The sequence below is a fragment of the Siniperca chuatsi genome, linkage group LG1 (genome assembly GCF_020085105.1).
Source record: "Siniperca chuatsi isolate FFG_IHB_CAS linkage group LG1, ASM2008510v1, whole genome shotgun sequence".
Taxonomy (NCBI): domain Eukaryota; kingdom Metazoa; phylum Chordata; class Actinopteri; order Centrarchiformes; family Sinipercidae; genus Siniperca; species Siniperca chuatsi.
In genome coordinates, this window is record NC_058042.1 from 25,485,410 (window position 1) to 25,510,998 (window position 25,589).

At 39.5% G+C, this 25,589-nt stretch overlaps 3 protein-coding genes across 5 annotated transcripts in view; 2 read left to right on the plus strand and 1 right to left on the minus strand.

Moving 5' to 3' along the window:
• The first annotated feature begins 121 nt into the window (after window positions 1-121).
• On the plus strand, window positions 122-3,958 carry LOC122881405 (UDP-glucuronosyltransferase 2C1-like). Its single transcript, XM_044207596.1, has 2 exons — window positions 122-695; window positions 1,243-3,958. The coding sequence occupies exon 2, from the start codon at window positions 1,244-1,246 to the stop codon at window positions 2,831-2,833; it is 1,590 nt and encodes a 529-aa protein (XP_044063531.1). The 5' UTR covers window positions 122-695; window position 1,243; the 3' UTR covers window positions 2,834-3,958.
• LOC122881490 (calcium homeostasis modulator protein 6) lies at window positions 3,149-7,907 on the minus strand. Its single transcript, XM_044207751.1, has 2 exons — window positions 7,225-7,907; window positions 3,149-7,001 (listed from the first exon to the last, which is right to left on the minus strand). The coding sequence occupies exons 1-2, from the start codon at window positions 7,687-7,689 to the stop codon at window positions 6,849-6,851; spliced, it is 618 nt and encodes a 205-aa protein (XP_044063686.1). The 5' UTR covers window positions 7,690-7,907; the 3' UTR covers window positions 3,149-6,848.
• Window positions 7,908-8,963: 1,056 nt separating this feature from the next.
• The window catches only part of nptnb (neuroplastin b), a 29,997-nt gene continuing 13,371 nt past the window's right edge, over window positions 8,964-25,589 (plus strand). Inside the window, exons 1-2 of one of the 3 annotated variants that reach the window (XM_044207694.1) lie at window positions 8,964-9,566; window positions 21,209-21,556. In XM_044207694.1, the coding sequence (XP_044063629.1) occupies window positions 9,491-9,566; window positions 21,209-21,556 (424 nt within the window). In that variant the 5' untranslated portion in view covers window positions 8,964-9,490. The remainder of the gene's footprint in view (window positions 9,567-21,208; window positions 21,557-25,589) is intronic. The other 2 variants (XM_044207685.1, XM_044207703.1) reach the window with 2 other exon arrangements.

Below are 25,589 nucleotides of genomic sequence, written 5' to 3' on the forward strand. Positions count from 1 at the left end.
AAAAAATAATAATTTTTCAGATTACAACAAGAACATACACATGAGCATTGAAAGCCACATAACAAAACTAGTTGGTCTCACCATCAAGGCATGTTGCTGTAGCTTTTTTGTGGGGGACTGAATTATGGAATTGCAATAAAATTAGCAATTTAAACTGAAATGTTATCACAATCTGAAATTTTTTATGTGTCTAAACACTTGTAACAGAGTAAAATAATCCTGCAGTTTTCAGAAATATTTTGTTTTCCAGTCATTTAAATTTGCCACATATTTGCTTAGAAGTTAAAGGGACAGTTCACCCCAAAATCAAAAATACATATTTTTCCTCTTACCTGTAGTGCTATTCATCAAGCTAGAGTGCCATCTACCATTATATTAAAAAAATGCAGACATCTCTACGGCTGATATCTCCAACACTCTGCAACTCACACCAAAACAATGTAGATGGATAAATAGCACTACAGGTAAGAGGAAAAATATGTATTTTTAATTTGGGGGTGAACTGTCCCTTTAAACACCATGTGACTTTTACTCCACTTTTTTTTATCACCTGTACTTTTAAGAACAAGAAGTTGCAGTACCAAAGTCCTGCTCAAGTTGGAACCTGGAAGGACTAGCACGTGCTCTGCTCTCTGGCAAAAGAGAAATATTGAGAAAAGAATATACACGGGAAAATACATTGCATGCCAGAAAAGGTAACATTAACATTTTTTTGTCTTTTGCCAATATAAATGACTGATAGCTATCTTGGGCTGTGAATTACTTTGTAGTTCCAAAAGTAAATTTTTAACTGGCATGCAATACATTTTCTTGTTGTTCCAGTAGTTTAGATTCTCTCAGGTGCACAGGTTGCTTGCTAGTTGGCTCTTACTGTATATGTTAAAAGGGCTTGCATATGGACAGCTGATTTACTACTGTATATGACATCATACATCAATAATTATGTAAAATAAAAATGTAATTTTTTTAGCTTATTAATCTTACATTTGATTTTTTGTGACAAAATGAATTGCAGAAGGCTACACATACTACTGCTAAATTATTTAAAGCAACGAATGTAAACAACTATAAAACTTAAAAGCTAGAGGGTAAACAGCAGGATTTTCATTGACAAATCAGTGATATAAACTGCATCCTGTATATTTAAGTAAATGTAGTGTTTTGATGAAAACACTAGTTGGAGTGAAAATTATACATTTGATAAGTTGTAATATGCTTATATAATATTCTTCCCAACTTTAGAATGAAAATGCCCTGGGTCTGGATCACTCTCTGCTTGCTCTGTCCAACTGTGGTTTACGGTGGGAAAGTTCTTGTTTTTCCAGTGGACGGGAGCCACTGGGTGAACATGAAAGTCATTATTGAGGGACTACATTCAAGGGGCCACCAGGTTTCTGTTGTGCGGTCATCAGACAGCTGGTACATCAAGGAAACCTCCCCATTATATACTTCGATTACACTCGATATAGAGTCTGGATTTAATGAAGACTTTACAAGTACGTTCGTGTCCCGGTTGCTGGAAATCCAGAGGGGAGGGAAGTCTGCCTGGACACGTTTTAAGCTGGAAATGGAACAAGCACAAAAGGCCTCTGAGCTGCATGAGAAAACATGCAAAATGCTTGAGATGCTTTTTGAAAACAAAGATCTGATACAGTCGCTACACAATGCCAAATATGACCTTGTCCTTACAGACCCTGCTATACCAGGGGGTGTTATACTTGGGCACTACCTCAGGTTGCCTCTTGTTTTCAATGTCAGATGGACTAGTCAAGGTGAAGGCCATTTTTCAATTGCGCCTTCTCCTCTTTCTTATGTTCCGATGACAGGGACCATGCTTTCAGATAAAATGAGCTTTCTTGAGAGACTTCTTAATGTAATCATTTTTGGCTTCACAGAATATCAAATTGGACAGTATGTCTTACCAAATTATGTTAGCTTAATTGAAAAATATTTAGGTCCAGACGCAGACTACCTCTCCCTGTTCCAAGCTGCAGACCTGTGGCTCATGAGAGTGGACTTTGTGTTTGAGTTCCCTCGCCCCACCATGCCTAATGTTGTCTATATGGGAGGGTTCCAGTGTAAACCTGCCGAACCTTTGCCTCAACACCTGGAGGAGTTTGTGCAGAGTTCTGGAGAGCACGGAGTCATCATCATGTCTCTGGGGACTTTGATTGGAGAGCTTCCCCATGACCTGGCTGATGAGATCGCTGCAGCTTTTGCCAAATTACCTCAGAAAGTCATCTGGAGATATAAAGGTGACAGACCAGCCACACTGGGCAACAACACTTTAATAGTCGAGTGGATGCCGCAGAATGATCTTTTAGGACATCCCAAGATAAAACTATTCGTGGCTCATGGAGGAACAAACGGAGTTCAAGAGGCAATCTACCACGGAGTTCCTATCCTAGGACTTCCATTGATTTTTGATCAACGTGATAATCTATTTAGAATTGAAGTAAGAGGAGCAGGGAAGATAATTGATATCTTCACTATGAATAAAGACATCTTCTTTCAGGGTATTCAGGAAGTCCTGAACGAGCCCTCCTACAGGACGAACATGCAGAGACTCTCCGGGCTGCACCGAGATCAGCCAATGAAGCCGCTGGATACCGCCCTCTTCTGGATAGAGTTTGTGATGAGACACAAAGGTGCAGCTCACCTGAGGACAGAGTCCTACAGACTGCCCTGGTATTCCTACCACTCTGTTGATGTGATGCTCCTCTTAGCTGGAGTTGTGCTGATTATTCTGGGCACCTTTGCTGCCTTAATAAGATGTTTATGCTCTGTGTGTCTGAGAACAAAAAGTAAATGTGATTTAAAAAAAACAAAGTAACAATCAAAATGAAATGAAGGGTGCCCCAGTAGCTCACCTGGTAGAGCGCGCACACCATGTGCCAAGGCTGAGTCCTTACCGCAGTGGCCCAGGCCCCTTTGCTGCATGTCATCCCCCCTCTCTCCCCCCTTTCTTGTCTCTCATCAGCAAATGTGATTATTTAAATATGTAAAACGTGAATAGATGAATGACAAGTGATGAAAACATTGGCTTAGCTATTTGTACAGTGATTTGATGGGGATAACAGAAAAACATTTCCAATGAGTTGCAAAAACCTGGTATGATTCTAGTAAAAAAGACAACAAACCTATATCATTCAGTACTTTGTAATTCTTTATTTTATAAACAAGGAAGAACACATATGTTTACGGCTGATTACATTCGATTCACTATATTCTTACACTATTGTTATCTCACAAACCTGGTACTCTGGATAAACAAACATGTCATACCTTTGACATGCAATACACTTTGAATATGTGACCCCTTGATATCTGTAACCTCAGATCAGAGTCCACACAGATAGAATTTGTAACAAAATGTACAGTAACGTTGCCGCTTTAGAGGGAACAAAATAAAAGCATTTTCAAAATTTCTGAAATATGTGGGGACTGTTAATGAGTTTGTCCTCTTAATTTAGCACGCAGTGGAAAAGAACATGTGCGTATGTTTTTGCTCTTTTCTCTTAGCTCCACTGATTTTTAAGACTTTTCAAATTCACTCTTACACTGTAGCACTTAAATATTACATTTTTAAATGACTACATTCATTCCTCAATGTTGCACAGTACTGAGGATTCATGTTCTTATCTCATCCGAGCCAAGTGTAGGCCTGTATGGATTTAAACATATCCAATTTCACACACAAAGATTAGAGTGACACACCAGGACTATGCTGGGCGCTTATCTTGCTTTTTACCTGTAGGATTTTGTATTATGGACTATTTTTTGATGGCTCAATCTTGTTTTTTTATACAACACATCGAATGTCAGTGTTGATGAAAAGCCTCTCCCATTTTAGTCTGATCAGACGACTTGGAGATTTCATTCTAGAAGTCAAACAAATTTAAATGTTTGATCAACATAAAGATGATGACAAAGAAAAATAAAGTCATTTTGAATACTATTCACTAATACAGTATTTCTAATTTCTTCTCGCTATTGTCTGGAATGGCATGCACACTATAAAAAATACAAATTTCACTTTTGTCCTCTCAGGAAGGGAAGGTGAACATGAATGTCGTCATCAAAGTTCTCCACTCTCAGGTGCAATGATAAAGACCAATTCCTGATTTACTGTCCATTACAATATTTTCACCATTGCTATTACTAATCTTGACTTTGATGTACGAAAAGCACTTGATATAATGAGTAGATCTCGGTAATGATTTTTGCAAGTTCACAAGTGAGGATGTTTACTGCGACATTTCACAAAAGCGTGCAAAATAGTTATCAGACGTTTAGAGTCAACTTCATTAATAGTGTAAAGGACAGTATGCATGCTGATCCTTACTTAACCAGCATGGGGTGTAGGTATAATATTAGCTCATAATATAACTTTAGTATATTATGTCTGAGAAAATGTATGTAACAAAGGAACTGCTCATATTTACAAGTGAAAGCTTAGTGTGAGTTCTTGTAATCTAGTATCTGTGGCTTAGGAGAGTTGCCATTGTGTTTAAGTATCCCTGTCCCATAGTCCCTAAAGCTGTCCCTTACTACTTGGATGTGGATATGTCTCTGGAGACTTTTGTAGGTGAAACTCCTGTTACAAAAAAAGTGAGATAGCTGCAACATTTGCCAAATTACCTCTGAAAGTCATAAGAGTGCGAGACCACTACTCGGGGCAAGAACAGTTTACCTTCAAGGTCATCCAAAATAAAACAACACTCACGACACCATGCTGTGTCTAAAAGTGAGGGGAGTGGAGTGGATAAAGACAACAACTTCCTCACGGCCATCCAGGAAGTCCTGAATAAGCCCTCCCACAGGATGAACATGCAGGGTCTGCCCCGATTTCAACACTTAATGGGTTTAACTGGCACTTGGGCAATGTTGTGAATAACAAGAAATCCAAGTCGGAACTATACTACTGCTGTATGTGTCGATTTTGGCAGACCTACAGAGAATCTCCAGGCTGCAGAGATCAGCCTAAAAAGCCATTGAACCCCAGTCTCTTCTGGATAAAGGTTGTCCTAAGACACAAAGGTGCTGTTCGCCAGAGAATGTACAGACAGTTTTTATATTCCTCTGTAGATATCATGTGCTACACTGATTATTGATTACTGATTTTGTTTTTTTGCGAAGGGCCTCTGTGTCAGCTGTGTTTAGGTACTGAATGTGTGGCATTTAATATAAGCCCACTAAAAGTTGAAAGGATATTCCCAATGTTACCATGCATTGCTGTGAATGTCAAAACAGCAGTATTTGTAATTCAAATGATTATGTTTTGTCCAACAGTGTATTGGTATTTGTAAAATTCACTTGCTAGAGAGATGTTACAGTAAAACCCTAGTTTCACAACTGAGTTGATCACACTTTAAGACAAACTCAAATTCCCAAGGCTGTAGGTTTGTGGAAACTAATATGCTATTATGACATGACTGTACAAAATCCCTGAGGGTTTTACTTCAATAAATAAATTATTTTATTACAAAACAATAAAAAAGAACATACTGCAAATACTGTTATAGAATTTGTGTCTACATCCTACTAATGGCTGTTTGCAGCCATGATACAAATCATCACGTACATGGTTTTACATCTCTAGCAGTCAAACAGGTAAATCATTAGGAATATCAGTTCAGTTGGAATCATCATTAGGTAGGATTAGACATGATGGGGGTCCGACCCTACGTAAGTCTGGAGACATCTGCTACCCAGGTGGGAAAACAAAAATATTTCAGGTGAAATTTCACTTTGATGGAGCATTTTCATTTTTGGCATGCACACCTCAAACACACCTCAGCTGATATTAGTTAGACAGATATTAGCTGCGTTCAATGTGTCAATATAGCTATGGGCACGACAAATCTTTCAGGTTAAAAAAACAAAATACTATTTTCAAGGTATAAAAAGTTGAAAGTACGAGAGCAGTACTTACTGCTGGCTGACAATTCATGTCCACTAAACATTCACAAAATGTGCCAAAGTGAAATATCACATGGAATTGTTTGACATTTTGGGAAATATGCTTATTTGCCTTCTTGCTGAGAGTTAGATGAGAAGATCGATACCATTCTCATGTCTCTCTGGTAAATATGAAGCTGGAGTCAGCAGCTGAGCTTAGCATAAAGACCGGAAAAAGGGGGAAACAGGTAATTCACCATTATATGGAGGGTTATGTGTCAGACTATTTCTTGCAGTAACTTGCTGGAGTCTCCGCTTATTGCCTGGCTACTGCTCCCATACAAGAAATAGTCCGGCACATAACCCCCTGTAAAACAGCGAATTATCATTTTTAGACTTTGTTTTTTGCACGGATCAAACAAAGAGGTGCTGGTAAGCTGATTTTGTTACCTTTGGACAGAGCCAGGCCGGCTGTTTCCTCCTGTTTCCAGTCTTTATGCTACGCTAAACTGCTGCTGGCTGTAGCTTCATATTTACCGGACAGACATGAGAGTGGTATCGATCTTCTCATCTAACATCTAACTCTGGGCAAAAAGCAAATAAGCATATTTCCCAAAATACCTAATTATTCCTTTAAAGATAGGTCAAAACTAATAAGTCGGTGCACTGAAGCTTGAGATGAACACAGGCACAACACTGGTTACATGTTCACTGATAATACAGAAAAAAACAGAAATACTGTTTTCAATGATATCCATATTTACAGCAAATTCATACGGCAGCATCATTCACCATTCAAGACCTATGTCCATTTTGTATTGTATGGGAAAATACTTTCAAACGACACTTATTGACAATAGTTATGAAAAGTCATAGTAAAGTCTGTTCAAGGTATTTACAAAGTGTCCATGCCGGCAGGGCAGGTGTAGTGGGCGGTGTAAGTCCTCTCATGATGTCCTGGTCCGTAGAGAGCTCATCCTAAGCACAGTGAGCTCGGCTACATCTGCATCCTGCATCTCCACCTCTTGTTGGCAGCTTTCTCTGATTACATACACTACGAGACCCACACAGATGAAAATGAGGAGGACTATGCCTATAACCTGGGGTACAAAAAAGTCAAGCAAAACTTTGTTCAGTAAACATCCCAAGAAAATATGTATTTCTGATTAGCAAACTCTATTAACAGAGCTATAATAATAGTTTCCAAAGGGTAATGGCATTGCATTATGGATGCATTCTCTACAGTGCATACTCTGAGGGGGAGGTGTTTTCATTCCAATCATCCTCCATAATCTTCTGTAAACTAGAAAATATTCAACTCACCTGAGAAAAAACAAACAGCTGCTGTGAGCGGAGCATTAGTTCTTGTGGGGTGACATCTCCCTCACTAGTTGGCTCACACCACTTCTGCGGAGGTGCCTTGTCAACTAGTACAAATCTACCCTCCCAGTCTGTCATAGCACAAGCAAAGTATTGGCCATCGAGGAACAACAAAATCAGCCACACGATAGCAGGAACGAAACTGGAGAGGGAAACAGTTTTCCTGCACCACGTATCACATCTGCATCCTTGAATGATCAGCATCAAGGTGAAGGCCATGACGGCAGGAATGATGAAGAATGCTGATGAAAACACTCCGTTCCATGTAGGGTTGCAAGGACACTCAAACTCCAGCTCCACCAGCTTCTCTAGTCCCATGAGGATAAAGCCAAAAGCCACATTTGATACCAGAGGACTGTTGCTAAGTTCATTTTTCAGCCTGGTAAGCCATTGTTGTCTACTTTCCATACTAGATTGACCGAAAAATGAAGACAATCGTTGTAAAAAGCCCAAAAGAGGGTCCACCGTTGTGAACACATTGGCAACAGCTAAGTGATGCGTAATTAACTCATCCAGGGGTAAGTTTTCCCCTCGGGCAAAATGCCACACTTCCACTCTGATTGGTTTTGAACAAAGGAGGGTGTGCCGTCTGCTCTGACATTTCTCTAGCGGATTGGTCTGTGTGAGGTTTCAGGTGGGGTTACATTTTAAATGTGGTCTCCCATGGACAAACTGGAGGGAGGGCTGTAAAGTGGAGGGAAGTTTGTTCTGCAGTTGAGCACAGACTGGCCATTTGCATTAGTCCAGCAAAAAAAAAACATTCATGGGGGTGCAGGCATATATCAAAGGGCAAGCCTTAACATTAAAGAATCAAGTTACAGGCCCACATTTTCACTCAAACTAAACAAACGAAGGAAGTGTCACAATTAAAAAGATATTCAACTAAAGAAAGGTCACTGACTTTACCTCATAAAACTACAAGCCTAGTTATAATTGCTCAGGTGGTTTTGGTTCATTTGTCTGCAATTAAAAAATGAGATGCATGCTGACTCTTTTCAGTTTACGTCAACTGGCCACATGAGGTCGCTCATGTAGCAGCGCAGATTAAGGATAGAGAGGATTACAGGAGGCCATGTTGAACTTTCAAGGGGATGTGGTACATAGAGCTTGAGAACACCCAGGCCACCGATGTGATGACATAATTTATAAATGACCTCAGTGAGCTCAAGAGCATCACAATAATCTCCTCACATTAAAACCTGACAAAAGAAAGGCACTGTGAAATAGGTTTGGAAAGATGAAAGCTGCTGCTGGATTGCGACCAGTTCATCTGCAAAGCAGTTGCAAGTTTTTAAATGTAACTACCCAAATCTTGCCTGTAAAAAATGTTTCTGCATAGTTTGTGACAAATCTGACTTGGATACCGGTTATAAACGAGCTGACAATTTATAGTTACATTAATATTGCAAGAGCTGTTGAAAAGAGTTAGGAAATCATAAAGGGCAGGTTATTACTGTAGTCGCCGACAGTTCAGTAAATACTGTATGAGCAGGAATAACATCCTCCAAATGGCAAATGATGAAAATGTGCCCGTCATCATATTTAAAAAAAAAACTGCAGTTTATCCGCGGACAAGGAAATGAAGGCTGTGGAGGCACATAATAACTGCCTGAGTTCACAAACAACATCAATTACATACGTTGTGTGTGTGTGTGTGTGTGTGTGTGTGTTTATCCACGGTCATGAGCGCATAGGGCACGCGCAGCTTGCCGTTGCTACCGTTGGTGTCCTACCAGCATCTGCTCCTCTTTTTGGAACAGACTTTTGTTTCGGCTACACCGCTTCCCGTCGGGAATAATTTGTGCGCTACTTTCATTTTAATCGCCGAACCGTGACCGCGAGCGCGCAAATGCGCATCGGTCTGCGCATCTTTGAATCTTCTGAACTACACCGTGGACAATCTCCCTGACATCCAAAGACCTCTCCTCCGCAATCCGACGAGGCGTCTTCACCGCCTATGGCCGCACATCGGCATCCCTGAGCCGCTGGCCTCGTCCCGGACCTTTCACCCATCGCTGTCCTCAAAAGGTCTTTGAATCAGGGAGACACCTGCAAACATTTTTTTTTTTTTTTAAACATCCTCGGCTGGCTATTTTTAAAGAACCCGGTGCTATGCTGGGCCCATCTCTCTAGATCTTGTGATTAATACACGATCTCTCCTCCCACATTCGTCCGACCGAGACCCTGGTACTCTCATCGAGCCCCGACGATGCATCCTAACGCAGTGATGCTGGCGGTGGTCCTTTTGGTGAACTTGATGCTGCCTTTCATCTCGGCTCAAAGCGGTAAGAAAGCAGATGTGACCATGGCATAATTGTAAACATCGCATTGAGGGAAAGTGACTTGACTTGTGTGAAGACGGCCGAGCGAAATGTTTCTAGAGGATTTGGAGGACGGCGTTAAAGCTATTAGGCTACTATAGTTTCACGCATCTCCACAACAAGGCCAGAGTTAGAGACCAGCAGATCTGATTCAAAAACTGACTAGAAAATGTAACCTTTACGGAACTCTTAACTAAGAACACGGAAGGAAAACTGACGTTGTTGTGACATTTTTACAAGGCTATTTACTGCTACTATAATGTAGGTGTGTCTGTATGAGGAATTAATTGCCACTTTCGGGCAACTCTGATATGTTTTAAAATAGACAACGAGTAGGCTACTGTTGCTGGGAACCAAACTGACGTTTGTACCTTCATGGAATCACTTCTAAATATTTACATATAGAAGTAGCCTATGGGTAGCCTTAGGGTGCCAGTGTGGGTAGCAGAGTGTGTCAAGCAAGACTAACCTGCTCTGGCTCCTGATCAAGTAACATTAAAAACACCAAACACAGGCTAAAGGCTCGCCCAGTGCGTACTGTAAATACTGAATGCATAGGCCCTTGTGTATCACAGTTGCTGGGCCTATGCATTTGATTGACAGAACGACTCCCCCCATTATACCACATTTCCTGTCTTAAGTGGATCTTTCTTTCTTGCCCAACATGTTCACTCTGCAGTTACTGCAAAACCAAATGCATACGCAAATAACATCCTCATTTCCTGTTCAGACTATCGTGTTTGAGCACCAGATGTTTCTGCTTTCCAAATGTTCAAAGAAAGGGAATAAGAGACTTGGTTGATGGAGATTCAGAGCTGCAGTGGATGTTCATTTGTGACTTTAATTTCAAAAGTTCACCGTGCATTAATCATAATAAAAGTGACATGATTTGGTTTAAGTAAATGTCAGTAACATGCTGTTGGGTGTTCCAGGCTGTCCTCCTCTCATACAGCATGTCCTGACTTCAAATTGTGTTGAATCCCATCACCCAGAGGGACACACAAATCAGCAGCCATTCGTGAAATGAAAGTGGAATCTTTTGAATCCTTATTTTTTTTTTTTACATTTTTAAAGTAATCTCAATAGGTCCCTTGAGCGACCCTGACATGATTATGAAGATGTTGCTGCTTTAATATACAAATGGAATCAATCTATTTCAGTTGTTGTTAACAATATAATCACTGCCTGTATTCATATCATTTAAGAAGCGTCTATACCCACATGTCAAGGCCCGTGTTGACAAATCAATATCACTGACATGATCCAATGCCCTTTCAGAGAAAAATAAGGCAGAGAATTACCCCGCATACTTATAATATTAAATGCTTAATGTCCACCTCGTCTTTTCTGCGGGATAATCGGACACCCACTATGCAAGACTTAATAAGACATATACAGATATATAAATACAGACGTATTTTGACGATAGGATGAGAAGGTTGTGAAAAATCTCACACCAGCACCATCTTACCTTTTAAGGATTTATTTTTGCAAATATCTGAAATGCAAGATTATTTAAGTCTACACAACTAAACAAGAGTAATATAGTGGAACAGTTTGTACTATTTTTGTGTAATACTAGAAAAACACAGTATGCAGAAATGAAAGACGCACAATAAGTAGATCATTTTACAAGAAAGCACAGAACAAACCTACGTCTTCAGCTTGTAAGGAGACAAAAAAACTAAAATACCACAGCAGTTATATAACAAACTATCATCCTCTGAATTCCTTTCTTTCTTCTTTGTTAATTTCTCGAAGGTGCTTGAAGTGTATGCGCGCACAGTAAGGCGTTCTCTGATCTTGCTATCTGGAAAATCAAATACCCAATAAGCCCTCTATTGTTTGATTAAGCTCAAGCAAAGGCATTCCAAACACTTCCTGTGGTCTTTGCCCAGAGTTAGTGCCCACTCACTGAGGCCTAGTTCACACCACAGAAACACACACACACACACACACACACACACACACACACACACACACACACATACAGCCAGGGGTCAGTGGGAGACCGACGGGTGCCACCCAGTCACTAAATGTGTCTGTGCTTTATCTGTTTTATGTAGAAATAAAATTCACAGCTAATCTGCAGACACCCTACATTCATTACAGGTTTGATCACAGTTGTAATAAGCTACAATTAGTGTTTAACACCCTTGGTAATATTCTGATATTTGCTCACATCGCATGCATCCGAAAGCCATTTCATTTCTCTCTCACAGGTCAGATTAAGGGTAATCGGTGCATGGCTTCTTATGCAATCCTAGATTTTCCTGTGATATTACAGAGTTAGGGAGAATAATAATTATAAGTGCATGAGATGTAATCACTGTATCTGGGAAGCAGAGGGAATTCATGCCATTATTTCCTCATGTTCAGGGAAAAGTAGGTCTACTATAGGTGGCCAGTTTCTGCGACAGAATTCGGAGGACTGTAAATAGCATCCGTCCATTCTGCCTCGTTTCTATTTTTACCACCGAGACACAGCACTGAGAACTGTGGCTTTAAGGTCCTTTTGTGAAAGTGAATTCATTAACTCTTAATGGACGGCCTCCTTGTGCACAGCTGCACAGCCTTCTAAAGACTCGCTAGGTGGCTGTGAACCATTTAAACTGAGAGATGATGTGATCTTTATGCAAAGAAAATAAAGGCTGTTGAGAAGGTGGCTGGGGCTGACCTGAGGAAATGCATGTGTGTCTTACATAATTTCCCCCTACAAAGCATGCAGCCTGCTCCTGCTGCCAATTTTGTTGTTGTATTATCACTGCCTGTGTAAATCAAAACATGCAGATTATGTCAAGACAACCTTTAGAATAATAAAATGAGATGATTACTACCATGTTAAAAATTAACTATTTGTTTTCTTATATTTAACTGGTTACAGCACCTAAGTTAGCAGTTGCTTAAGACTGAGCACACACAACAGCCAAGATTGGTTCTTGTTAAGGTTACACAATAGAAGTGTAAATACATTATGTATAGAAAGCTATGCCCACATGTATTGCAATATGTACTGCAATTACAATATGCAGGTTTTTTTTGTCAATATGTAGCCCTCTAATTCTTCTTTATGACACTTGTGCATTATCATCAACAGAGGCCAACATCACATTTTAAGATGAGCATTTTACAGCTACATACTATTCAATCAATAGACCTATATGATGCAGCAGCTTGTCCATTATCATGTTTCTGCCCAGGCTCTGGACAAAGGTTCATTTGTGAGTCTGGAAAATATGCTGTAGGACTCAAGTCAGCTCTTACACTGAGTCATGCTTGCCCACTGTGAAATCTGATATGGACTGCACTGATTAGGAGCAGCATCACACTGTATAAAACACACTGCAGGTATATACTGATGCACAACTGTAAGATGATGTTTTTAAAAAAAAAATAGTGATTTGTCCAGGGAGGATTTTTTGCTGAGCATGCATGCTGGGTTTTTTTTTAGCACCACCCTGCTTCATACAGTTGCACACATTCACAGCTGGAAGCTCCCCAATTTAGCCACAGCCCTGTACTACTGGCTGTTCTGCCGGAACAACTCTGGTTAAGTGTGCTGCACAAGGGCAGTTCAGAGACAGAATACTCAAAGAGGTTACTTTCATTTATACCTGACCCGATTTTTCCCATTGGCTTGGGTATTTTAACAAGTGACCTAGCAGACACAAGGTTGCTTTTTTTACCTAGAGGCTCATGCCAGCTTATATTCAGCATACCAGAGTCATTTAAGTTGACAAATAATAAAACTTGGAAGTATGTAGGAGGTTGGGGAATAGCATTCGTCACCCCTGCAGAAAACAATTAGTAGTGGAAGAGACTCCCCAGGAGGTGTGGTTCTTCTAATTTTAGAATTATTGTGTTATTTTGATGATGAGAATCAGTGTCCTGTGACGCATCTGTCTCCGTTTGGTGCTTCTTAGATTTTACATCAAATCATTTGAATTCCCTTGTTTTGACCTCTGAAAGAGAAATAGGAAGTGCTTTCTGGTTGTGATTAGAGGATGGGATTATAGCATTTCTACCCAGTACAAGGGTTATTTGGATTTAAATCTCATTAAACTGTTGCCTCTCTTCTGTGATCTGAATGACAGACTCAAGTATTACCAGTAAAATGGAAATGGTTGGCCCAACGCCTCCTTTTTCTGGAAATTCAGATTGCCAATAATGGCAATATTCTGCTCCACTGCAGTGACATCAAATAAGGTATGAAAGTGAGTGAGGAAAACTATAACCACTCTGTCATCAGTGTGTTCAAGGCTATACATCATCACAGCCTCTCTGACACAAATTTAGCTGCACACTACATGTAACACCTACAAAGTGCATTCCAAGTGTATTGAAAGTTCTTATGTGAATATTTAAGCAAATAAGCAGTTTTTTAAAACTATTATTCTAAGAACAGATCAGTATTAAATCTAAATTGAGTTGTAATAAATTACATGACTTTTCCACATTTAATTGCATTTTTCCTGTATTATAATCTAGTTCACTACATTTGCTTATAGGGACAGAAAATGACCTTCTAGGATTTATACTGGGTGTTTTGCATGCAGTAGCCTCTTAACCCAAAACTATGACATGTACGTCACATTACTGCTGTCCATGCATACCTTCTTTTAAATTCATTTTAGCATATATGAATATTGACTTGCAGAGACTTGAAAACTGATGCATATTCTACAGCCAACTCTTAAACCTGTTTTGTGTGTGCACAAAGAAAAACAGTAAAACGACTGTAAAAACAGAAAGTACAGCTCAGGTTATGCCCCATGTCAAACATGTTACTAGTTTCAGAAGGGTGATTTTTAATACTTTACCGAAATTAATACTGGATGTTTGGTAGGTAGGAAATTTGTCTAAGAACTTGGTAGAATTTAATTAAATCATTGGCAGTAATGTGAAGTACATGTGACTTGTAGTTAATTGGCTATAACATGCAAAAACCACTAAGATGGACCTTTAAACAATAACAATATTTAACTTTTTGACACACCAAGGAGCATATCAAGCTGCGTACTTAACTTTAGGCAGTGTCAAAAAGTGTTCCCGACCCTCATGTAGATAAAAAAGTAGAGAATAGAGTAAAGGAAAAAAGTAAACAAACAAAAACATATCTATAAGGCTGTCCATACATACGTATTGTGACAAAATCTAGACACCCATAGTACACTCACACAGGTATTCTCACTTGTCAGAACTGTGTGTGGAGACTGTGCTTGACTGACAACTCCCTCACTCACCTTATTTGTTTGATGGTTAGGGCAGGACAAGTTACACTTTCATGATTCTTTTAGGTATTTGGAGATTAATTGACATACTCGCAGGATCGCTTAGTCCAACTTCGACCCAGAATGAGGTCTAAATCAGCTAAAATAACTGAAAACACCTGCGTGAATATGGGTGGCCTATACATTTCACCAAAATCTGTCAAAAAGCTAGATCCTAATTGCTTGATTTGTTTGAGTAAAACAAAAAAAGGAACAAACATGAGTTTCTATTTTTACTATGTGACTTACAATACTGTACGTAATATTGTAACATATACCACAACTGATGCCAATGTCCTCATCTAACAACAGTGAGCAAAAGATATTAAAATATAAACGATCGCCACAACTATGATCTATTGTGTCATACAAATGACCTGTAAAGGCATGGTACCATGCAGGTACAACAAAGATGCACCCACAACCATAAACTCAAACACACGCACACACATACACACACACACACACACACACACACACACACACACACACACACACTGCTTAGCACATACCCAGTTCAGTGGCCCTAGGGGGTTCCTACTCGCTGCTTTCTCTGCCTGTGCTGTGGGATGCGGATGGGGATCCAGGTTGTAGGAAGGCAGCTGACTCACTCTCAGGCTGCATGGTGGTGGTGTGTGGCGTCAGTCCTCAGGGGAGCTATCTTCTCTGCCTACATCAGTGGGGTATGTAGGCTGTAATGACTGTGACTTCCATGCAGCCTTAGACAGAGCTTGTCACAGAATACTACAGGTTATTTTGTGATACTATTGTGCACATGTCATATGGGAGTAAAGTGAACTGAAGCGTGTAAGTAAGACATGGCACTCTGAAGGACTTCATTATTTTGTGTTGAATAATTTCTGTTGAACCATCTACTCATATAAACGTTTGACCTCCTTGGTTAGATTGCATACAAGCCACCATAGCAACTACACCTCTGCACACATAGATGTTAGCCTTATTGTCAGTTCAAATAGAGAGAAACACCATGTTCTCTTCTTGCTGTGAAGCTCTCATTTGTTTCAACTATCCAGCTAGGTCTGCTTGGCTAATATTTTGGTTTGTATTAATTTGTACATGCATTAAGTTTGATTTTACAAATGTGCAAAGACAATATAACATGTAACATTACAATACACAACAACTAGAGCAGGCAGTGGGAAGGATTAGTTGAAATAGAACATCCCCATGTTAGCTTTGGAAGCATTAGCCACCTTTAGCAAATGGCTAAATATCTGTCAAAATAATCACAATATGATTGTTTTTGCATATCTTTTGGCCCTAGTTTAGACTGTTGGTCAGACAGAAATATCTATTTGAAGACACAGGCCCTGTGACATACTGAAGGGAATTTTTTTTGTAGTTTACTGACATTTTAGACAAAACAATATATTGTTAAATTGAAAAAAAAAATCAACCGTTTAATCAATATTCAAGACTTACTGTTTGTTTGCAGCCCTACAATTCTTTTACTGATGTCCATGTACAGCGAGTTGTGACATACAATAGTGAACAGCCCCCCCAAATATTGGCAGGTATGAAGTTGCTGAGATCTGTCCACCATCCATTGCGCCTTTCTTTGTTGCTTCTTGTCTCCCAGCACGCCTTTAAAATGAATGTGTACTGGCCGGCTGCTTTGTGTTTTGTTTTCACTGCCAGTGTAAGCTCCTTGTTTAAACAACACGAAAATTGGTCTGCTCATTGGACGAGTGTTGTCTGTAGTTTGCTCTGTGCATATTTCTCCACAGAGCCTCCCTGAGCCTGAATTTAAATTAAGTCATCTGTTCCTTTTTCTGATTTAATTTGCCATCACCTTGGAGGACATTCATTACTTTTTTAAAGCAGATACTATACAGTGATTATGATCCTTTATGCATGGCTGACAATAGTTATCTGTGCCATGTGCCAAGCCAATTTACTGTCATACCCATAATCATAGTAGAGAATGCCATAGTAAATGTTCTGTCAAACTGAAATATTGCTTTAACAGTGTAGGCAGATAGGCTTGGATTCACCCTCTGGGATTATGTGATGAGCTTGATGGGCCCAGATGTTTCCAGAGAAAAGAAACAAATGCTAATTGCTCTGCATATCTCTAGGCATTGCAAACACAAGTTGTAAGCACCAAATATCCTCAGACACGTCTCCTAGCAGGAAGACTGCGATTTTTAAAAAATGTATTAGCTAAATTCTCTTCACAATTTTTCTTTCCTATCATCTAATTTGTTTTCATATGGCTGTGAGTCACAAACCGGTGTTGGGCAACAGACTCGTTACCATGGTACTAACTACAATTGATATATTGTTAAATATGTGAAATTTTTTGGCTGTACTTCGACAGCCTGTTTGAGTCCAGTGCACAGAGAATAATGTTCTCAAGCTTTGGAAACACTGTGCATTATAGCATTATGGAAAAGGACTATAAACCATGTAAACCTTGTGAATGGTATTTATTTTCACCTGGCAGTTGAACTTTAAATAAAATTATTTAAATGAAATGTAACTGGCTTCATTGCGGGGGTGAGCTGAATACTGTAGTTGTTTACACTCCTTCCTCAGGCTTTCACAGGCTTATCTGTTCATGTACTTATGATACATTACTTTGAGCAGGGCAGACAGATCTGGGAGGGCCTGTAAGCTGTTGTATTTAGACACAACACACAGTCTAACACTCAAGAGACCACAGGCTCTTTGTTTCCATTTCCTCTACAACAATTCAGGGCAGAGTTAAAGCAGTGTTTTTTTTCTGATTTATTTAAGCACATGTGGTTTACAGCTGACAGGCTGCAGGGGCAGCAGAGAACAGTGTCTGTGGTCCAGGTGATTTGTCATTAGATGAGGTTCATTAAGGCTGGCAGTGTATTGTTGGGCTAACTACTGATGTGAAACAGGGTCATGAATCAGGCACAGACACAGCATGGTACACTCACAGTGTGGTAATAATGTTCATGGATCACATTTTATTATGAATTCCACTGCATTTCAGATTTGAAATGTGTTTCCTATTCCACATGGCATTAAGGTAGTAAAAAAAAAATTGGGGCTGTTTGTCCAACTCCCTAAGATTAAATGCCAGTGGCGTAATGTATTGGGTTTAAAAGCACAAATCAACTGTGTGTGATTCCAAAATGTCAGTCATTCAGTGTTTATGGAGAAGCTGGTTGAACTATCCTATTCTGGTGTGACCATATGTGAATTTTGAAAACCTTCTCTTAAAGTCCAGCTTATCCAAAATGAAAGCTGGCTGACCTAATTTCTGGCGTTACCAGCAAGAGCTGATATGGATGAAGAGATTAGGTTTATACATACATACATTTGTGACGATTGCTGTGAATTGCTTTTAATAGGCACGCTTTGAGAAAAAAGATAAACCATGAGAATTGGCATCAGTATTTAAACATATTAATTATTGTGCAAGTAAAAAAACATGAATGCAGACTGATGTGAGCATTTTCATTCAGCATGTTTTTAAAAAACATGGTTATTTAACATGCTATTATAGGGAAATAAGAAGACCATGGGTTTGAATCTGTGTCTGCATGGATTTCCTTCAGGACTTTCCTACCACAGTCCAATGGCATGCAGGTTATGTGAACTGGTGCCTCTAAATTGCCCGTAGGTGTGAATGTGAGTGTGAATGTTTGTCTGTCTGTAGGTGTTAGCCTTGTGACAGACTGGTGACATGTCCAGGGCATACCCTACCTCTTAACGCATGTGTGCTGGGATAGACTCTAGCACCCTGTGATTCTGAACAGGATAAGTGGGTTTAGAAAATGGATTGATGGAATATTACTTTATTAATACTTTATTGATGGAAATTGGTGTAGCATATCACAAAATTAATGGAAAACTCATACAAGCTTAAAGTAGAGTATTTACCAGATTTGGTGAAGACTGAGACAAATGTGTAGGACTGGCAAAATATAATTTTTGCAAAATAAAAAAACAACTGCTTTATAAATGGCCACATTATGGCATTTTCAGAACCAAAAACAAATTATTTGTTCCTTTGCCTGTGGCCCATCTTTCAAGATATTCCTCTAACTAACAAACAACATCTTTGGTGGAGGCAATAACCTGATAATTGTATGACTGAAGACGCTCATGCCCAGGAATCCACATTATTGTACCTTTAAATTTCAGCAGGTTTAATAACTCTTAAAGGTACAATGTGTAAGATATGGACAGAATTTTAGTTTAAAACATTCAAAAAATGAACATTATCAACAGAATGTGAAGAAGTAAGTTCTTATGTTATGTCAAAGATATCTATGTATTGTGTTAGAGAGATATCTACTGAAGTTAGCGTGCTAACCAGCTAGCCACAGCCCATCCTTTGTTGTAATACCACTTGTGTGAGTCACTGTAGTGTCCAGTCTGCCCTCAGTCCAACATGAGAGGATGAAGAAGTAGAAATGCTGCCCCCTGTTTGAAATATGCAGCCAGGAATTACACATTGTACCTTTAAAGCTGAAGTAGCTTATTTCATTGTAATTTTGGTTGAAATACATAATTTTAACCATGTCACTAACAATATTTAATTGAAGGGATACTTTAAAAAAATGTGTGTCTGTGGGCGCCCGCCCCTTTGTATTTAGTTTTTTTTTTTTTTTAACTGGACTCGGTCTGAATCAGACAACCAATCAGGCTTAGCTAGCACGTAACTAGCCAATCACAGCGACCCTGTACAAACAAGGGTCGTTCGGTTTCTACGTGTCTTGGTTCCTCCCTTCCAGAGCCATGTCGAGAGGCATGTTATGTTATGTTACCACAAGGTAGCAGGCTACAAATCAAGCCAAAAGAAGGAATACATTTGAGGAGAAGACAGAGAAAAAGAAAGCGCTAAATAAAAACATTTTCATGACGCCGAGAGCAGAAGCGGAATGTTTGTTGCAAGGTAATTAGTTTCCATGGCTAGCCTGCTGTTAGCCTCGCTGTGGGAGTGTAAGGGGCTGAAGAGCGATGCAGAGGTTGTCCTATCTGTCCTATCAAGTCATCTGTGCAATGTTGATCTCTAACCAAGCCAACTAAATTAAGCTAACTTAGCAAAAATAAGATAACGAACGTTTCCGTGGCTATCCTGTTGTTTGCCTCGGCTCTCTGTTTTTAATTAAGCGCTTTCTTCTTCTCTCTCTTCTCCTCCAAGGTCTTCCTTTTGGCTTGCTTTGTTGCCTACTGTATGCTATTGTAGGCAAAGGAGGTATTGGAAATGTATCCGCTAAGCCTAGCAGAGAGGAAGGGAGCAGAACCATGTAGAGAGAGGATAAGGGCAAAGCTGAATGTGGTCAGTGCCCCGCTGAACCACAAGTACTAACACACACCAGTTCACAAGCACCGTAAGCACGTGTAAGGAGGAACCAAGACACGTAGAAACCGGATGACCCTTGTTTGTACAGAGTCGCTGTGCTAGTTACGTGCTAGCTAAGCCTGATTGGTTGTTTGATTCAGATCGGGTCCAGTTAAAAAAAAAACTAAATACAAACGGCCGGGCGCCCACAGACACACATTTTTAAATAAAGGAACCCTTTAATTAAAAATTGTTAGTGACATGAAATGATCAAAATTAGGTATTTCAACTGAAATTGTAATGAAATAATATTGCTACTTCAGCTTTAAGGGACATTCATTCCCCTGACAGAGTGGTGTCAGTTAGACTTAAGCTCAAGGGGAACATTTCCACTGATTTTGACGAATCACGATTTTCTATGCAGTGTTCTTATTCAGGACTGACAAATGTATGGCACGCTTGTAACATTTAAGGGAACTGATTAAACTCAGTGAGAATGTGCAAATAGTTCTCCCCTTCACCATATATTTAGTGTTTTGTAAAATGTTAAGGTAAGGTATACTTTACATTTACTGCAGTCAATGTACTGTAACTAATGCTTACAGTGTTTGCTCAAGCATAAGCACATAAAAGGTACACTTCAAAAATCCTGCTGCACTCATCTTCATAAGGTTAAATGTGAGAGAGAAAGAGACAAAGGGAAAAAGAAAAGAAAATACACAAGATACCAGCGGTACTTGCTGGCATGGACTGGACTGGTTGACTATGACTTTGTCTGACAGTTGTATGGCCTTAGTGGGCCAGGGAACCCTGACGTTAAACAGACTGGATTTAGACAATCATTAACCTTTTATTTTTCCACCTATCAATGATTTGAGGCTTGCTTTTTAATTTTTAATTTGCCTTTAAGCATCTTCTCTTTTGTTTGTATATACTCTGATCCTATTTAATTTCTTTCTCCATCCCTTGGCCTTTCCACACCTTTCTACTGCTCTAACCCTCTTCTACCCTTTCCTTCCTTGCCATACCGATACACTTTTCCTCTCCAGCTGGGTTTGTGAAGTCGCCAATGTCTGAGACTAAGCTTACGGGGGACACCTTTGAGCTGTACTGCGACGTGGTTGGTAACCCCACTCCAGAGATCCAGTGGTGGTATGCTGAGATCAACCGAGCTGACTCCTTCAAGCAGCTGTGGGACGGAGCCCGCAAGCGGCGGGTATCCATCAACACGGCCTACGGCACCAATGGGGTCAGTGTGCTCGGCATCACGCGCCTCACACTGGAGGACTCTGGGACGTATGAGTGCCGGGCCAGCAACGACCCCAGGCGCAATGACCTCCGACAAAACCCTGCCATCACCTGGATCCGCGCCCAGGCCACCATTTCGGTGCTACAGAGTGAGTGGTCTATGTCCTGTAGTACCTAGATGGTGAACGAACTACCAATCCCCTGTCCCAACCACTCCAACCCGTAAAAACCTCTCAAGAGCCCACCCTCACCACAGCAGTCACTGGCCAAGCCAAAATAAAACAAACACCAATCACGTTATTTATTCATTTTTATAAGTTGCTTTTTACAAGTATTAATAGAAAAACATATTCTAATTGTGTAAATCCCTTATGCCAGTGTTTGCCTTTTGTGTTTTGTTTTCATTAATATTAAATTTTGTTTCTTAATTTGGTCTGGTAAATATTTATGTTCTCTTACACTGAACTCAGTAAACTCCCTGTCTTCCAAAATCCCTTGAGCATATTGTTGTAAATGACCACAAACCCAGGAACTTTACCCAGCCTCTATCTACATTTCCCTCTTTCCTCCCACACCAAACCTTTGTTCTTACTGTTTCATGTGTCCTTTTACAATATTCTGATCATTATCTTTTTCTCTGTATCCTAATTTCACCCATTTCCTATTCCTGGATTTATTTGTGATACTTATTCCCTTAACATTATGTTGTGTCTCTGACGTGGATTGTTTTATTTACTTCAAAGCCCTGCCTGCTAAATCCGGCGGAAACCTAGTGGTGCTTTGAAGTAATGGTGCTTTTGATTTGGCTTTCTCACTCTGGGCACAGTGTAAAAGGGACTGTAAGAAGACACAAGGAGGGATCCGTTAAGGTGTAAAAGAGTGATTCCTGCGCTCAGCTCTTTCTTGATAAAAGCAAACATTTTCTGCTTTTTAAATTTGTATGTGGTAATCCAATAAAGGATAAGACCACGTGAGGGCCTTGAGTGTCTAATTTCTTGTTCAGATGAGACAGAGATTTCACTTCTACAAAACAGTCTCTCTGGACTTGCCTGTGCACTGTGTAACCTTGTGCCTTCTCAGCCATTAAGCATGCAAGTGTGAATCAGTAATGACATTATATCCTATAACCCTCTGCTCTATGCACACAAACATTCAAACAAACTGAATTTCAACTGGACCCTTCTAATCATGCTTCAGTGCTCTGCCCACTGGAGCACAGGGAGATGTGGAATGTTGTTAGTCATAGTGAAGCTCTCTGACAAGCTTAGAGGAGTTTGATCCTTGCTAGCTCTTCTGATTGGACTGACAAATTTTGATTTCTGTGTGAGCACTATTTGATTAGGTGTAGGGCTGATGCAATTTAAGCTATTATAAGAAATGTAAAGGACAACAGCTGTTCACTTCTCACATTTACTTGTTTCCTACTTTCCTGCAATTCAAGTCCTCACTAAATATATTCTGTCATTACTGAGGAGTAAATGTTCTTTGCATATACATGTAATTTCCAAGTTATTACATGTATATAACAGGCTATACATAATAGCCCATTGATATGAATGTATAGTTTGTAGCTGGGGAAACATGCTGAAATCTGATTGTCTTGTTTTGGCCTTTTGCTTAATTTAGTTTGTGAATGTGAATCACTCTAAATCGATATACCCAGAATCAGTATATTTATACTGATTAATATTAATTTATTCCCATTACAAAGCTTTTTAATCAATACTCTTTTTGGCATTTGGATTTTTAAGTAAAAGCAATTTTGATGTTGAATTCCCCCCCCAAAAAAACCCAAAACAAACAAACAAACAAAAAGCAAAAAACATGCATGCATGGATAAAATCTACTGGAGAAACATCTTGTTAACATGCTTAAAGTGATGCTCTACCCAAATCTATCTTTTGAGTATGAAACTCTCAAAAACACTGTAGTTTTCTCATTAAAGGAACAGTTAGACATTTTAGGGAAAAAAACACTTATTTGCTTAGCTTTGTTCTAGATGAGCATGAACATCAATACCACGCTCATGTCTATATGGTAAATATGAAGCTACAGCCAACCGCCAGTTAGCTTAGCTTAGCATAAAGACTGGAAACAGGCGGAAACAGCTAGCCTAGCTCTGTCCAAGGGTAAAAATCACCACCTCTGAAGCTCTTTAATTAACATGTTATATCTTGTTTGTTAAACGTACAAAAACCTTAGTGTAAAAACGACACGTTGTGATTTCTCTGTGGGTTAAGAGACTATTTCTTGGCCGGGAGCAGTGACTTCCTAAAGCCAGTCTAGCTGTTTTCCCCTCTTACCAGTCTTTTTGCTAAGCTAAGCTGCTAGGCTGCTGGCTGTAGCTTCATATTTAGTGTACAGAAACAAGAGTGGTATTGCTTCTCTCATCTAACTCCCAGCAAGAAAGCAAATGAGCATATTTCCCATATTATAAAATGTCTTACTATTGCTTTAACAAAGAACAGCTGCTGTGGTCAGCTTTAATTCATGTCAATTACAATTGATTCCAACGGTCAAAAAAATTTCATGTTTTCAGAAAAAGTAGCAAACCGTCTCTAGAAACTTCTCTAACCATTCCTGCATCATTCTTGATTGTTCCACCAAAATATGGCTAAATACAGTGCTTCTGGGTTGCACTTGCTTTTCATCACCCTTCTTGAAACTCTGGACATCAGAGAAGTGGATTATGGTGCTGGAGTGGCTTGCGAGGTTTCTGTGGATGATTTTCCATTTTTCCAGCATGAAAAACTTTTCACCTTTGGAATTCATCATGGCCCACATGAATTTAAGCTGAACACAGCTGGTTTCTCTGTGAAAAACTAAACCTCAAATCTTTTTGAGCCACTTTTCAAGCCTACAAGGGGTGAGTGTTTCATGCTAAAGTACATACACATAGATTTTGTATGTAGTACCACTTTAACTAATTACATACATCTCAGTGGATTTTAAGTGCAGACATACTGTACACTTGAAAGCAAAGTAGCTATTTTAAAGTAAGCACGTTTGTGAGACTTTGCTTTTTAAAACAGTTACAATGGTATGAGATGTTCTACTGTTTGTATTGCAAAGTAACAGAAATGTGTGCTGTTCTAAATTAGACACAAGAATGTATTGGAAATTGAATTAGTAAGAATGAGTGGTTCAAACCATTTAGCTCAACCACGTGCTCAGGAGGCCCACTATTCTCTCTGTGCCAGCACAGTTACTGGGACATCTCTCTGGCAATGTACTTTTTCTATTGTAAAGTGATACAATATCATGGCCTGCATTGTCTTTTACCATGATATAATATTCATATATATATATATATATATATATATATATATATATATATATATATATATATATATATATTACTATGTTTCAGCTATGTATTTAATAAATCTTGGTAAAATATAACAGAATGCAGCTCTACTTGACATTCAATCAAAACTGGTACTTTAATGAATGATCAGATGATTTAAAGAAGAAAATTTGTGCTGATAATGCAATAATTTAAAAAAGTTACACCCCTCATAAAACATCTGCCAATTAATTGGATACAATATCAATATAAATGCAGCACTGCATTAGAGTACCAGCAAGAGGAAAGGGGGGTGGGGGTCAGGTTTCACTACATCTTGACTCATTTAGAGCAACATTTTATTTTTGGTTACATTCTGATATGGCGATACATTGTCCAGCAGTTACCACATGTTAAGTTGTGACAAGGTGTCCTACAAACAACCTTCTGGTTAAAATCCCTGTGGACCACTGTGCCGTGTTTGCTAAATGTTAATTTATGTACCTCATGTTGTGTGTGTATGCATGTCTCGAAGATACTATTAATAGTATATGTGGTTCTGCTTGGTGGGGGAGAGAGAGGTGTAAGGGGGGAGGGGAGAGATATCCCCTTTGCTAAGAAGGTGCCATGAATGCTAATGGAAGTCACTTGCCAGCCACAGTAGCCCTCCTTTCCCCTCCTTTCCTGGCAGCAGTAGTAAGCTTATGATGCTTCTACTCTCTGCTCCTCCCCTCGGGGGCTCCATCGTTGCCATGGGGGGCAGGCTTCCTGTTCACTATACCAGGCAAAGCAAAGGGCACCTAGCTCTCAGATGACATCTCCTGCTTCCCTGAAAGTCCTTGAGAAATGGACCCTGGTATTGTTTAGTAACCAGTGTGATTAGCAATTTAGAGAAT